This window comes from Osmerus eperlanus, chromosome 22 (assembly GCF_963692335.1).
Source record: "Osmerus eperlanus chromosome 22, fOsmEpe2.1, whole genome shotgun sequence".
Classification (NCBI taxonomy): Eukaryota; Metazoa; Chordata; class Actinopteri; order Osmeriformes; family Osmeridae; genus Osmerus; species Osmerus eperlanus.
Window position 1 is genome coordinate 7440465 of NC_085039.1, and position 11422 is coordinate 7451886.

At 49.0% G+C, this 11422-nt stretch overlaps 1 protein-coding gene and 1 long non-coding RNA gene across 2 annotated transcripts; both read right to left on the reverse strand.

Moving 5' to 3' along the window:
* Positions 1 to 313: 313 nt before the first annotated feature.
* On the reverse strand, positions 314 to 5368 carry LOC134009159 (uncharacterized). The gene is made up of 7 exons (XM_062448885.1): positions 5221 to 5368; positions 5061 to 5097; positions 3550 to 4895; positions 2693 to 3471; positions 1132 to 2467; positions 795 to 804; positions 314 to 581 (listed from the first exon to the last, which is right to left on the reverse strand). The coding sequence occupies exons 1-7, from the start codon at positions 5289 to 5291 to the stop codon at positions 462 to 464; spliced, it is 3699 nt and encodes a 1232-aa protein (XP_062304869.1). The 5' UTR covers positions 5292 to 5368; the 3' UTR covers positions 314 to 461.
* Positions 5369 to 5421: 53 nt separating this feature from the next.
* Positions 5422 to 6463, reverse strand: LOC134009001 (uncharacterized). Its single transcript, XR_009928215.1, has 4 exons — positions 6316 to 6463; positions 5872 to 6063; positions 5675 to 5726; positions 5422 to 5563 (listed from the first exon to the last, which is right to left on the reverse strand). It is a non-coding gene; the product is annotated as an uncharacterized LOC134009001 (long non-coding RNA).
* Positions 6464 to 11422: the final 4959 nt, after the last annotated feature.

Below are 11422 nucleotides of genomic sequence, written 5' to 3' on the forward strand. Positions count from 1 at the left end.
GTGTTGTTCTGTTTTTGCAAAAAAAAAAAAAAAAAGTTAGAAAAGGTGCACGTCGAGCTCTCCGGGGCTCTCCGAGGGCTGACGGAGAGCTCGTAGAGGGCGTTCCACGGAGATGAGGGCGTTCCCATGTGTCCGTTTTTCGAAAAACGCAGAAGCATATATCGGCCTTTAACTTTTACACAGATGTAAAGTGGTTGTGTACAATTACTCTAACAAATGCTAATCAGCCTCTCTGTGTGGCTGCAGTCCTGACATGGTGATGTCACAACCTTGTACACAAACAGCTTAACGATTACAAAGGAGATATAAATTCCAGTATTTTTTATTGGAATATACCAAAAAATTGGTTACACAGTTCTGAAGAAGAGGGAAGTAGCTACAGTTGTTGCCGTAGTGACAGGTTCTCTTTCTCTGCCAGCCAGTTGAGTAAGCAGGTGGCGCCCTCTACTGGTGAATATCCTTCACGCAGCCAAAGCAGAAAGCCCTAGAGAGAACTGCAGAGATCCCCCTAAAGAAGGCTTTGATGGACTTCTTCTTCTTCTCCTGTCCTCTGGCAATGGAGGACTCCCCAAGGTCTGGACCTGGACAGGAAACACCATCACACAACACGGTATTACATCACACGGAACTTCAGCACTGTGACCTCTCACTTAAAAATAGTGTGTGTGTGTGTGCGTATCTGTATGCAGTGTGTGTTTGTGAGTGTGTGTGTGCAAGTATGTGTGTGTGAAATGGTGGGAGAGCCAACTAAAGTGGGAAAGCCTAAATGAGCAAATGTGCAGTCAGGATCTTACGTTCAGCGCTAAGGGGAGACACTTTGTTTGTCTTGAATATTCTGCTTGTCTTTTTTCCCTTGGCAGCCACATTCGGTCCATCCTTAAGGAACGTCTTCTCTTTCTTCTGGGTTTGGAAGTGAGAGCAAAGACACACAGATTCATTGAGATTGTCACATGTCGTCCCTTCTTATCGCTGACTCAGCACAGGTCAGTTCTACCTCGTGCCAGTGTGTGGTGTTGTTTTCAGCTTACCAGTGTGAACCATCTCCGGAGGATGGGGGTGTCGGTCTTTCCGAATGGCCCCAAATGATGTCCCTCTGGGCTAGGGGCCCGAGCCATGGAGCCCCTGGAGGTGAAGGAGCTGGTTGAGGATTTGGAGGACGAAGAACAGGAGAAAACAGAGGTGGAAGAAGAGGAGGAGTAGCAGGACCGGGAAGTGGAGGAGGACGAGAGGCAGGAGGCGAGTCTGCTGGCCTTTTCCAAGCCAGCAGACTCCATCTCAAGTCTTTTATCCAAGCTTGTGTTGCTTATGAAGGGGCTGGAACTTCCACTGGCCTTTTCTAAGCCAGCAGAGTCCATCTCAAGTCCTTCATCCAAGCTTGTGTTGCTTAAGAAAGGGCTGGAATTTCCACCGGCCTTTTCTAAGCCAGCAGTGTCCATCTCAAGTCCTTCATCCAAGCTTGTGTTGCTTAAGAAAGGGCTGGAATTTCCACCGGCCTTTTCTAAGCCAGCAGTGTCCATCTCAAGTCCTTCATCCAAGCTTGTGTTGCTTATGAAGGGGCTGGAACTTCCACTGGCCTTTTCTAAGCCAGCAGAGTCCATCTCAAGTCCTTCATCCAAGCTCGTGTTTGTGATGAAGGTGGTGGAATTTCTACCGGCCTTTTCCAAGCCAGCAGAGTCCTCTGCGCTCTCCTTCTCCTCACAACCTGTTTCCAAATCATGACTCTCACCCGACACGGCAGAAGGCCGCCAAACCTCGGCATGACGGCAGATTACCTTGGCGACGTTCTCGGCCATGCAGACGATGCCTGCCCCTCCCTGGAGGGCGGAGTGGACCTGGGCCCTGTTTCTATCGGAACAGAGCATTAGCTCAGCGTAGGTCGCCTCAAACATGGCGTCCAGGGCGTCGGCGCCACCAAAGAGCGGGTTCTGGGGTTCATGCTCCAGGACAAGGCCAATCCCGGCCTGGTTCCAGAGAAACCAGCTCACGTCTTGGAGGAGGACAGCCTCTATCTCCGAGTTGGTGGGGGTGAAGCAGGAACGAAGGGGCCCCTGGAGGGCCAGGCGTCCCACCAACCTGTGCAGCAGGTCATGCAGGGTCTGGTGGTGCAGGGCGCTGGGTCGGGGGGGTATCAGGACCTTCTCCTGGATCAGAACTTCCCCAGGCTGTAGGGAGGGTGTCTCAGAGTGGCTCACAGGTAGGGAGGGATGATCCTGGACCTCCTCAGGGAGGCCTGGAGCTCCATCATCTTCATTCTTCTCTTCTTCCTCGATCAATGCACCCTTGGCAATTGTCTGGCAATCTGACCCTTCTTCAGAATTTTCGTTGTCATCCATCTCAGGCTGGCCTACTTCCTGGTTGGTGAGACCTGACTCAGGGTCGAGACTTCCTGTTGTCACTTCCTGGTTTATGTATTCAGAGGAGGAGCTGGCTAGGTTACCTACCTTGGCCATGGCCTCAGCATCAAGGCCTGGCACAAGAAAACACACTTTTAACTACACTATTACAGCTATTAACTATACTTTTCTCATAACATATTTTGGCTATTAACTACAATATTATTATTATAGTTATTTACTTGACCTACACTGTCATTCAGCAGAACTCAATACTTACAAATCTGTCTTACAATAGCATGTCTTAAAATAGTATAGTTACCAGTTTTTTTATCTAAAAGGTAAAAAAAATTATCTACCTTTGCTAACAACGACCATGTTTTCTTGTGGGTCGTTGCAGGTCTTGTAGAGGTCACTTCCCGCCTGGGTAGTCAACACCTCACAAATGGCCTCCAGTGCCCACCTCTGGTCCTGGCTGCAGGAGGGCTTTAACCTGCTCTGCGATCTCCTACTACCCACAACCCCATGCCTGGGGCCCGGCGTCATCCCACGGGACCAGTCCAGGGAGGGACAGTCACTGCTGTCACTGCTGCTGTCACTGCTGCTGTCACTGCTGCTGTCACTGCTGTCCGAGGACGCATCGCTGCAGGAGTCGGCCCGGTGGTCGTGCGTGAGGTCTTTTTCGCCCAGCAGGTTCCCCATCAGGCTCTTGAAGGCCGTCTGGAAGAAATTGTACAGCAGAGGGGTGAAGAGCTCCTGGTCCAGGCGCTCCTTGTCCTCCAGGTTCTGGAAGTTGGGCTCGGAGTGGCAATGGGGTGTCGAGGGGAGTCGTCCCATCCGGGTGTCCAGGAGAAGCTGATAAATGCATCCAATCAACTGCTCGGAGAAGTGTTGGATCCTCACCTGGAACATCCTGGTGCACATGCTGTGGGATGCCAGCAGGCGGCCCAGGTCGTACTCCGCCTGGTCGAACGATTTGACGGAGGAGCCTCCGTCGCATTTGTCGTCCTGATTGTCGGGGGAGGATCTGGAGGCCGAGTGGGCCATCCGCACGATGGCGTCCAGCATGTTTTCAGCGGTGAGGCTGAGGTCTTGGCAGCTGGCAGCACTGCTAGCCTCGCTCCAGGCGCTAGTGCTCCTGGAGGAGGGAGGGGCGGTCTCCTCCTTCTCCTGAGGATCCTCCTCCTCCTGCTCTTCCTTGCTAGCAGAGCTGCACTCCACTGGTCGCTCCTGCTGCGTGTCAAGAGGGAGGCATTCCTGATTCCTGCTGCTCCTCCCACTGCTGATGCTGGCCCCCGGGCTCCTCCTCAGGGCATCCAGCTCCATGGCAACGTCTCCTAGCAGGCTCTGGCTAACACACTTCACCACCATGGTGAAGGTCTTACTTCCAGGCTGCAGGAAGTCTGCCACCTCCACTTGCCCAGTCAGCTGCTGGGCTGCGTGGAAGTTCTTCAGGACGTTGTGGATTACGTTGCAGGCTGTGGCCACGCTCTGGAGCAGGGAGGCCTCGTAGGCCTCTTGGGGCTGGTCCAGGGAAGAGCCTCCTTCTGTGGGCTCCATCTCCTGGAGGAAGCCCCCCACCATCCTCACCAGGTCCAGCTTCTCCTCCGTGGGGACCACGCCCGGGCTCTGGAACAGGGCGTGGCAGGCCAGGATTCCAGAGAGGCTCTCCTTCAGGGAGCAGAGGGTCGGTGACGTCACGCGGCTGGGCGGAGCCATCGCCTTCTCCATCTCTTCCGCCTCTGCCATGCTACCGATGAGGAATGAGGCCATCTCCATCCTCTCCCTCGTGTCGGCAGACAACGGGGGCCACGGGGACACCAGCTCGTTGATGGCGTCGGTGTGGCTGTTGGCGAGGACCTGAATCTTCTCCTTGGCGTCCTGCCAGGCGTTGCATATCAGGTCCTCGGAGATGCTGGTCACACGGCAGTCCGACAGCAAGCAGCAGGGGCGGTGGAGTGCAAACTTCTCCAGCACCTCTCCCATGACAGACTCGTAGAGCTCCTCCGCACAGGCTGACAGCTTGTCCTCTGCATCGTGCTCTTGTTTATCCCTCACCGCCTGCACCTTCAGCAGGATCTCTGCCACAGTGAGGGATGCCGTGGCGAGGACGTCCTCCTCCGTGGGCCTATCAGAGTCCAACGTCGGAGGCCTGCCACCCAGCATCCTGCTCTGGGACCTGGATCCCTGCCCTCCTAGCAGCAGATGGTGCAACCTCTCTGAGATCATTCTCAGAACACCCTGGGGGACGTAGGGCTGGGCGGAGCCCGGAGAAGAGGCCTGGTCCTGGGGAGAATCAGCAGGGTTGAAACATACCATCCCAGTCAGAGAGCCAGTGTCAGGCCTGGCTGTGGACAGCAGCCCTGCGGAAGAGGACCTGTCACTCTGGGAGTCACAGCTGCTGTAGGAGATGGTGGCGGACAGCGGGCGGCCATCTTGGTCTTTGCAGATGTGGAGGACCTGGTAAAGGGCCATGGCGGGCAGGACCACCTCGTTGGTCACCTTGAGAACCCACTCCATGACCTCCTCCGAGCGCTCCTGCAGCTCAGCTACGCTCTTGTTCTGAGAGGGAGGGAGGGAGGGAGGGAGGGAGAGGGAAAAGGGGAGGGGGAGGGGGAGGGGGAGGGGGAGGGGGAGAGGGAGAGGGAGAGATGTCATATGGCAATACAGATACATGTGGTGATTGTCAGACTGAGTAAAAGGAATTAACGTAAACATTTTATTTACCTTTCTCAACAGGACCCTGTTGATGATTTTCCAATGACTGTAACAAGAACAAGAACTGACGTTTGACATCACTTCACAGTACAATGACAACTGACGACGCATTGTAACATTATGCTGAACAGGACACTAGTCTAAAGGGGACCTTTGGAGGAGCACTCACGGGTGTGACATCATGGCCTCCAACACAGAACGCTCGTCCTCGGTCTCCTCCGATGACAGAAGACTGGGCATGGTCTCCCAGGTCACGGGGTCATTCAAGGTTGGAGGTGGAGAAGAACCTGGAGACTGCGCCTCAGGTCGGCATGGAGACGGAGGTGGACACGGAGGTGGAGACGGAGGTGGAGACGCAGGTGGAGACGCAGGTGGAGACGCAGGTGGAGAGGAGTACGCACTCTCCCTTCCATCTGGTGTGGCTCTGCAGCCCAGGGGCCCGGGTGTTTCAGAGGCCGATGCTCTGATTGGTTCCACTGGGTGAGAGGAACTTTTGATTGCTGGAAGAACACCTACAGGAAGAGGAGAGTGACAATGTGAGTGGTGGATCCCTTCTCTTGACAGAAAGTGATCACTTCATCAGGAATAGTCTACATTTGATACATTAATGAACAAAGACTCACAGTAGCTGGTCTGGGGGACGGGAAGCATCTTCGCACATGCACCACCAGTCACCTGCAGGCAAGAAAAATACTTAGCAAGGCACAGTAACAGAGCCAGTATCAGAGATACAGGAAAGGTGGAGGAAGATAGAGAGGAGAAGAGGAGCCTGGCTGGAGTCTGTAGTACCCAGGGAGGTGGATTAGGGCCTTCTACTCACCACCCTGCCTAGTCCTGCCAGCTCGTCATCCAGGGCTGAAGGATAAGCCGCTCCAGCGTCCTCCACAACCCTCCAGGACTCTGCCAAAGGCCCTTTGTTGCCCCCTGTGTCCTTCTCAGCTCCTGCAGCCTTCCTGGCAGCCTTGCTCTTGCGGCTGGGCTCCGGGCATCGAGGAGGCTTTGTCACCAAGTTCTGACATGATTATATTGTTATTATTGCACTTCTACATTAACATACTGTATTTGAGATTATGCTGATATTAAATAGTAAAATACAGACCCTTGGCTCTACCCACTGAAATACTGTTAGACTTATGCACTTATGAACCTTTGTTATCTACTGTTCTTACTAAATGCAAAACTATTTGTATGTTGCTTTTGATCAGTGTGTCAGACATGAACATAGTGTCCAATGTGTTGAGTCTCTACAGGTATGTGTTCCTACCTGGAGGGGGTTCTGATCTTCTGAGAACAGCAGCTTCCTGTCTGAGAACAGCAGGGCAGGAAGCTTCAGTCCCAGCTCTGGCCAGCAGGGCGGGAGGGGCAACTGGAGGGTAGCGAGACGAGCAGGCTAGACACGCACGCACGCACACACACACACACACACACACACACACAAACACACACAAACACACGCCACATAAATACACAGACGTATGAAAACATACATACAGTACACACGCACACACAAACATAGGGAGGATTGAGAAGGGTTAGGGTTAGCGGGAAAATACAGCGAGTGTCTTGAACAGAGATTATTTTATTTTTTGAAAAAGAAATATGACTTTTACATATGAAATGGATATACATATGATGACTATGAAAAAGGTCTACAGTATTAATCACGTTAGGTAGGCTATGTGTGAAACACAACTGTCAAACGCAAAAGTACCTTACTGATACAATAACTAAGTATTTTTGTCGATGTTTATCGACAGTGTAAATTGTTTTATTTACTTTAGGTTTACCAGACTTACCTTCTGTTTAGGCCGCCGAAGTTTTTTATGTTTCGGGATGTCATCCATGTTCTTTAAAGATGACAATCTAGGAAATACTCAAATAAATATACATTTCTACAATAAATATACATTTCCACTACACTTTCCAACGAGGAAAAAGTAGATGCGGTTCGCTCCTTGCTTGCATCAATGACTGATTTGATTTAGTAACGTTCTTATAATTTTGTAAAGCGCGTCACAATCCATGTCTGCCCGATGACGTCATAATGTTTATACACCATGGAGAGACCATGTGCTGTCTCTCCCGAAACAATGCCTTTTAGACATAAAGGTGACATTTCTATTTGAACAATAAACCCAGTTGTCTTGCCATCTATGTTTCATGCCGCAATGGCGCCACCTAGAGTCTGTATAAATAAATGAACCTGTGAGAGTATGTCCAGGGCCCAATAGACAGAAATTAACAACCATTCCTAGTCATTTTAAGTACTGGTTAAGTTATTATCAGCATTAGGCCTACTGTGTATATAGACAGACTTCAGCCCCCACCCCACACATAACAGATATGCCAAAGCAGTGCTATACGTACAATACCATAGTCATACTCAAATACTGATTAAAAATACTGCTTGAAACCAACAAACAAGCAACTGAATAGAGTTGTAACAGTAATACTGATTGACATTCAATAGTTTGAGACGTGCTCGACAGATTGGTTGGTTATACAGGAAATGTGCAAGGATATTTACTTTGCGTTTTACCTTGTCTTACTACTGCATCTGAGGATTATCTGGAACTATAAAGTCCACTCGATACGATTAACGATACTGAACACTGCATTCATCTGAAACACATTTTTTTAAATGACAGAACTAAGTATTTTCGTCGATGTTTCTCAACAGTTTAAATTGTTTCATTTACTTCAGGTTTACCAGACTTACCTTCTGTTTAGGCCGCCAAAGTTGTTAATGCTTTGGGATTTCATCCATGCTTATTAAAGATTATTAAAGATGACAAACGAGGAAGGAAATAGGAAATACTCAAATAAAATGTAGAATTCCAGTACACTTACCAACGAGGAAAAAGTAGAATCAAAGGATTTTCGCTACTTGTCTACAGAGCATCAATGACTGATTTGATTGTGTAACGAGTTCTTATAATTTGGTAAATCACGTCACAATCCCTGTCTGCCCCATGACGTCATGATATGTCTATACACCATGGAGACCCTACGTCGTCTCTCCCGAAACAATGCGTTTTAGACAAAAAGGTGACATTTCTATTTGATCAATAAAGTACGTTTTCTTACCATCTATGTTTCATGAGGCACATAGATGTGCCATAGACCTAGAGGCTGTATGAATAATCTTAAAACTAGCAGCGTTATTGTACTTGAAGCACTTCAAAGAATATCAAAAGCATGTTTTATGTATTATTGCTAATTCATATTTAGTATTTTGTGCAGAAACTTTCATCTCAAGTAGTGGGGTTGGAAAAAACACGTTTCTCAACAGGGGGTGTAGACCATAAATGTTTAACATATGTTATTCATTTGAAAGAATATTGTGTGTGGTACTATAACCATGTCATCAATACAAAGTGGATAAACCAGCTACATTTTCCCAATATAGGGAGCTTCGCAGTCGAAGGTAATCAGCCTGACAACCTCCTTAGCCCTCCAATCACTGTCCTGTAAAACCTATAGCGACAAAGCAGCCCCACAACCAGGAGCGCGTCACGGACAGGGTTCTAAATTAACACCCGCCAACCCGCCAAATGCGGGTTAAAATTCATTTTGGCGGGTGTTAATAAAAACTCACTAGCCAGTTTGGCCGGTGATACATGAGGCATTAGATGAATGATACATAAGGCTCTGTTCTCGGCATGGTTCTCGGTCATTTATCCCCCTGGCAGTACTTCCTAAGTTTCCCATGAACACTGTGCCGTAATGCTACGTGATAACGTTTTATACGCCCATTGGCTGCGCGCAGTTGAAGTAAAACCGGCGCGAGAAACCGTGGAAACGAACTGAGCGTCCACCAGAAAACACAAGGAAGAAGTCAAACGAAGCATAGCGGATCATAGGAGGTAATAAGAGCTAGCTCGAGTAGTAAAGTAAAAAGTTAACTTAATGCGGCGGTGGTTAGGACAAACTTCTGGGGGCGAGAAGAGGAACGAGGCAGGGGATGAGGATATTGATAGCACTAGAGAAACGAAGAAAAGAAAATGTAATGCCAAATGGCTGACGGGTCGGGAATGGCTTGTGTTTGACAATGAAAATGTTGTCATGTTTTGTAAGGATTGCCGCATATAGTCTACGCATAAGAAAAATTATGTTGCTTACTGACACAGTCTAGTGTAATGTAAATACACTGTTCTTAATAAAGAGTATATTAGGTCAGTTTAATTAATGCCTGCTTAGGACAAAACGTTACTGTAAATGCATGGGCAGGAGTCAATCTCATCATGACGCGAATGGACGTTTTAGCCATTTACAATAAATCGTGTCCTTACTTAGTCACGTGTTGGTGATTTCACATACCCTTGCATCATACTTCTGTGCTTCATTTTACTTCATTTTCTGTGTTTTTCATGCCACCAATGTTAATAAAATGATCAAATTCATTCAGTGAAACTCATAATTGATCTTATTTTCACTGGAAAGAATTTGGCTAGTGGAAATTCTGATTGGCTGGTGAACAAAAAAGTTAATTTAGAACCCTGGTCACGGACCACGGTAGTGTTTGTAGTCCTTCTTGTAATGATAACCTTCTACAGGCTGTCAGTCTGTCTGGTCACAGAGCAGGGCTGTGCTTCTCTGGCCTCAAACATGAAGTTAAACTCCTCCCTGAGAAAACTGGTAACAGCTGAGTAACAATGACATGCAGGACATTGGCATGAAGCTGCTCTCTGCTGACACCACCCTAATTGGGATCATCTCTGGCGGGGATGAGTCTGATTACAGGTTATCTGCACACCTTTCACATCACATTCGCTGAGCCCCTCTGTCCAGGGTTTGGGGTTAACCTTGATTTCTCAGTGTCCCTTTGCCAGGTAGAATAGCCTCCTTAAATCCATCACAGACCCTCTACTGGACCCCCTGCAGTTTGCCTACAGAGCCAACAGGTCTGTGGACGACGCAGTTAACATGGCCCTCCACTTCACCCTACAGCACCTGGACTCCCCAGCATCCTACGCCAGGATCCTGTTTGTGGACTTCAGCTCTGCCTTCAATACCATCATCCCAGCCCTGCTTCAGGACAAGCTCTCCCAGCTGAACGTGCCTGATTCCACCTGCAGGTGGATCACAGACTTCCTGTCTGACAGGAAGCAGTGTGTTAAGCTGGGAACACAAGTCTCTGACTCCCGGTCCATCAGCACCGGATCTCCTCAGGGCTACGTCCTTTCCCCTCTGCTCTTCTCCCTGTACACCAACAGCTGCACCTCCAGTCATCCGTCTGTCAAACTTCTGAAGTTTGCGGACGACACCACCCTCATTGGGCTCATCTCTGATGGGGACGAGTCTGATTACAGGTGGGAAGCTGAAAACCTGGTGACCTGCTGTAGCCAGAACAACTTTGAGCTCAATGCTCTTAACACAGTGGAGATGGTTGTGGACTTCAGGAAAAATACAGTCCCACTCACCCCCATCACCCTGTGTGACTCCCCATTCAACACCGCTTGCTGGGCACCATCCTATCCCAGGACCTCAAGTGGGAACTGAACATCAACTCCCTCACCAAAAAAGCACAACAGAGGATGTACTTCCGATGGCATCTGAAGAAATTCAACCTGCCAAAGACACTGCCAAGGACAAGAGCAGACTGCAGCGTATCATCCGCACTGCTGAGAAGGTGATCAGCTGCAATCTGCCTACCCTCGAGGACCTGCACACCTCAAGGACCCTGAGGCGAGCGAGGAAGATTGTGGCCGACCCCTCCCACCCTGGACACTCCCTGTTCCAGCTACTCCCCTCCGGCAGAAGGCTGCGGTCCATCAGGACCAAAACCTCACGCCATAAGAACAGTTTCTTTCCATCCGCTGTTGGCCTCTTCAACAAGGCCAAGGGCTCACACTGACTTTAATGACTTTAATCACAACCTGCACAATGACACCTTGCCACATTGCAATTTGCCCTATTTGTATATTTTCTAGTATTTGTATTTTTTAATTATGGCTACTTTATATTTTATTCTAAACCCCTTCATATTAGCTAGACTCCGCTTAGTGGAGTCAGGTGGCTGAGCGGTTAGGGAATGGGCTAGTAATCCGAAGGTTGCTGGTTCGATTCTTGGCTGTGACAAATGACTGTGTATCCTTGGGCAAGGCACTTCACCCTACTTGCCTCGGGTGAATGTCCCTGTACTTACTGTAAGTCGCTCTGGATAAGAGCGTCTGCTAAATGTAAATGTAGTATCAGCGAGACTTTGTTCCTTTTGAATAGTTAGATCACATATGTAAGTTTTAAGATTCCTATATGTTTAATGTATGCACCATCCTGCCAAAGTAAATTTCTTGTCTATGCAAACTTTCATGGCGATTAAAACCCCTTTCTGATTCTGTGTCCAGGAAGAACACCTGACTTCAGGGAAG

Excerpts from the sequence above, each read along its gene's own strand:
- LOC134009159 (XM_062448885.1), bottom strand. The coding sequence starts at position 5,291 with ATGCCCAGTCTTCTGTCATCGGAGGAGACCGAGGACGAGCGTTCTGTG. Across the intron at positions 5,098-5,220 it reads GAGGCCATGATGTCACACCC|TCATTGGAAAATCATCAACA; the intron begins GTGAGTGCTCCT and ends TTCTTGTTACAG. Across the intron at positions 2,468-2,692 it reads CATGGTCGTTGTTAGCAAAG|GCCTTGATGCTGAGGCCATG; the intron begins GTAGATAATTTT and ends TTCTTGTGCCAG.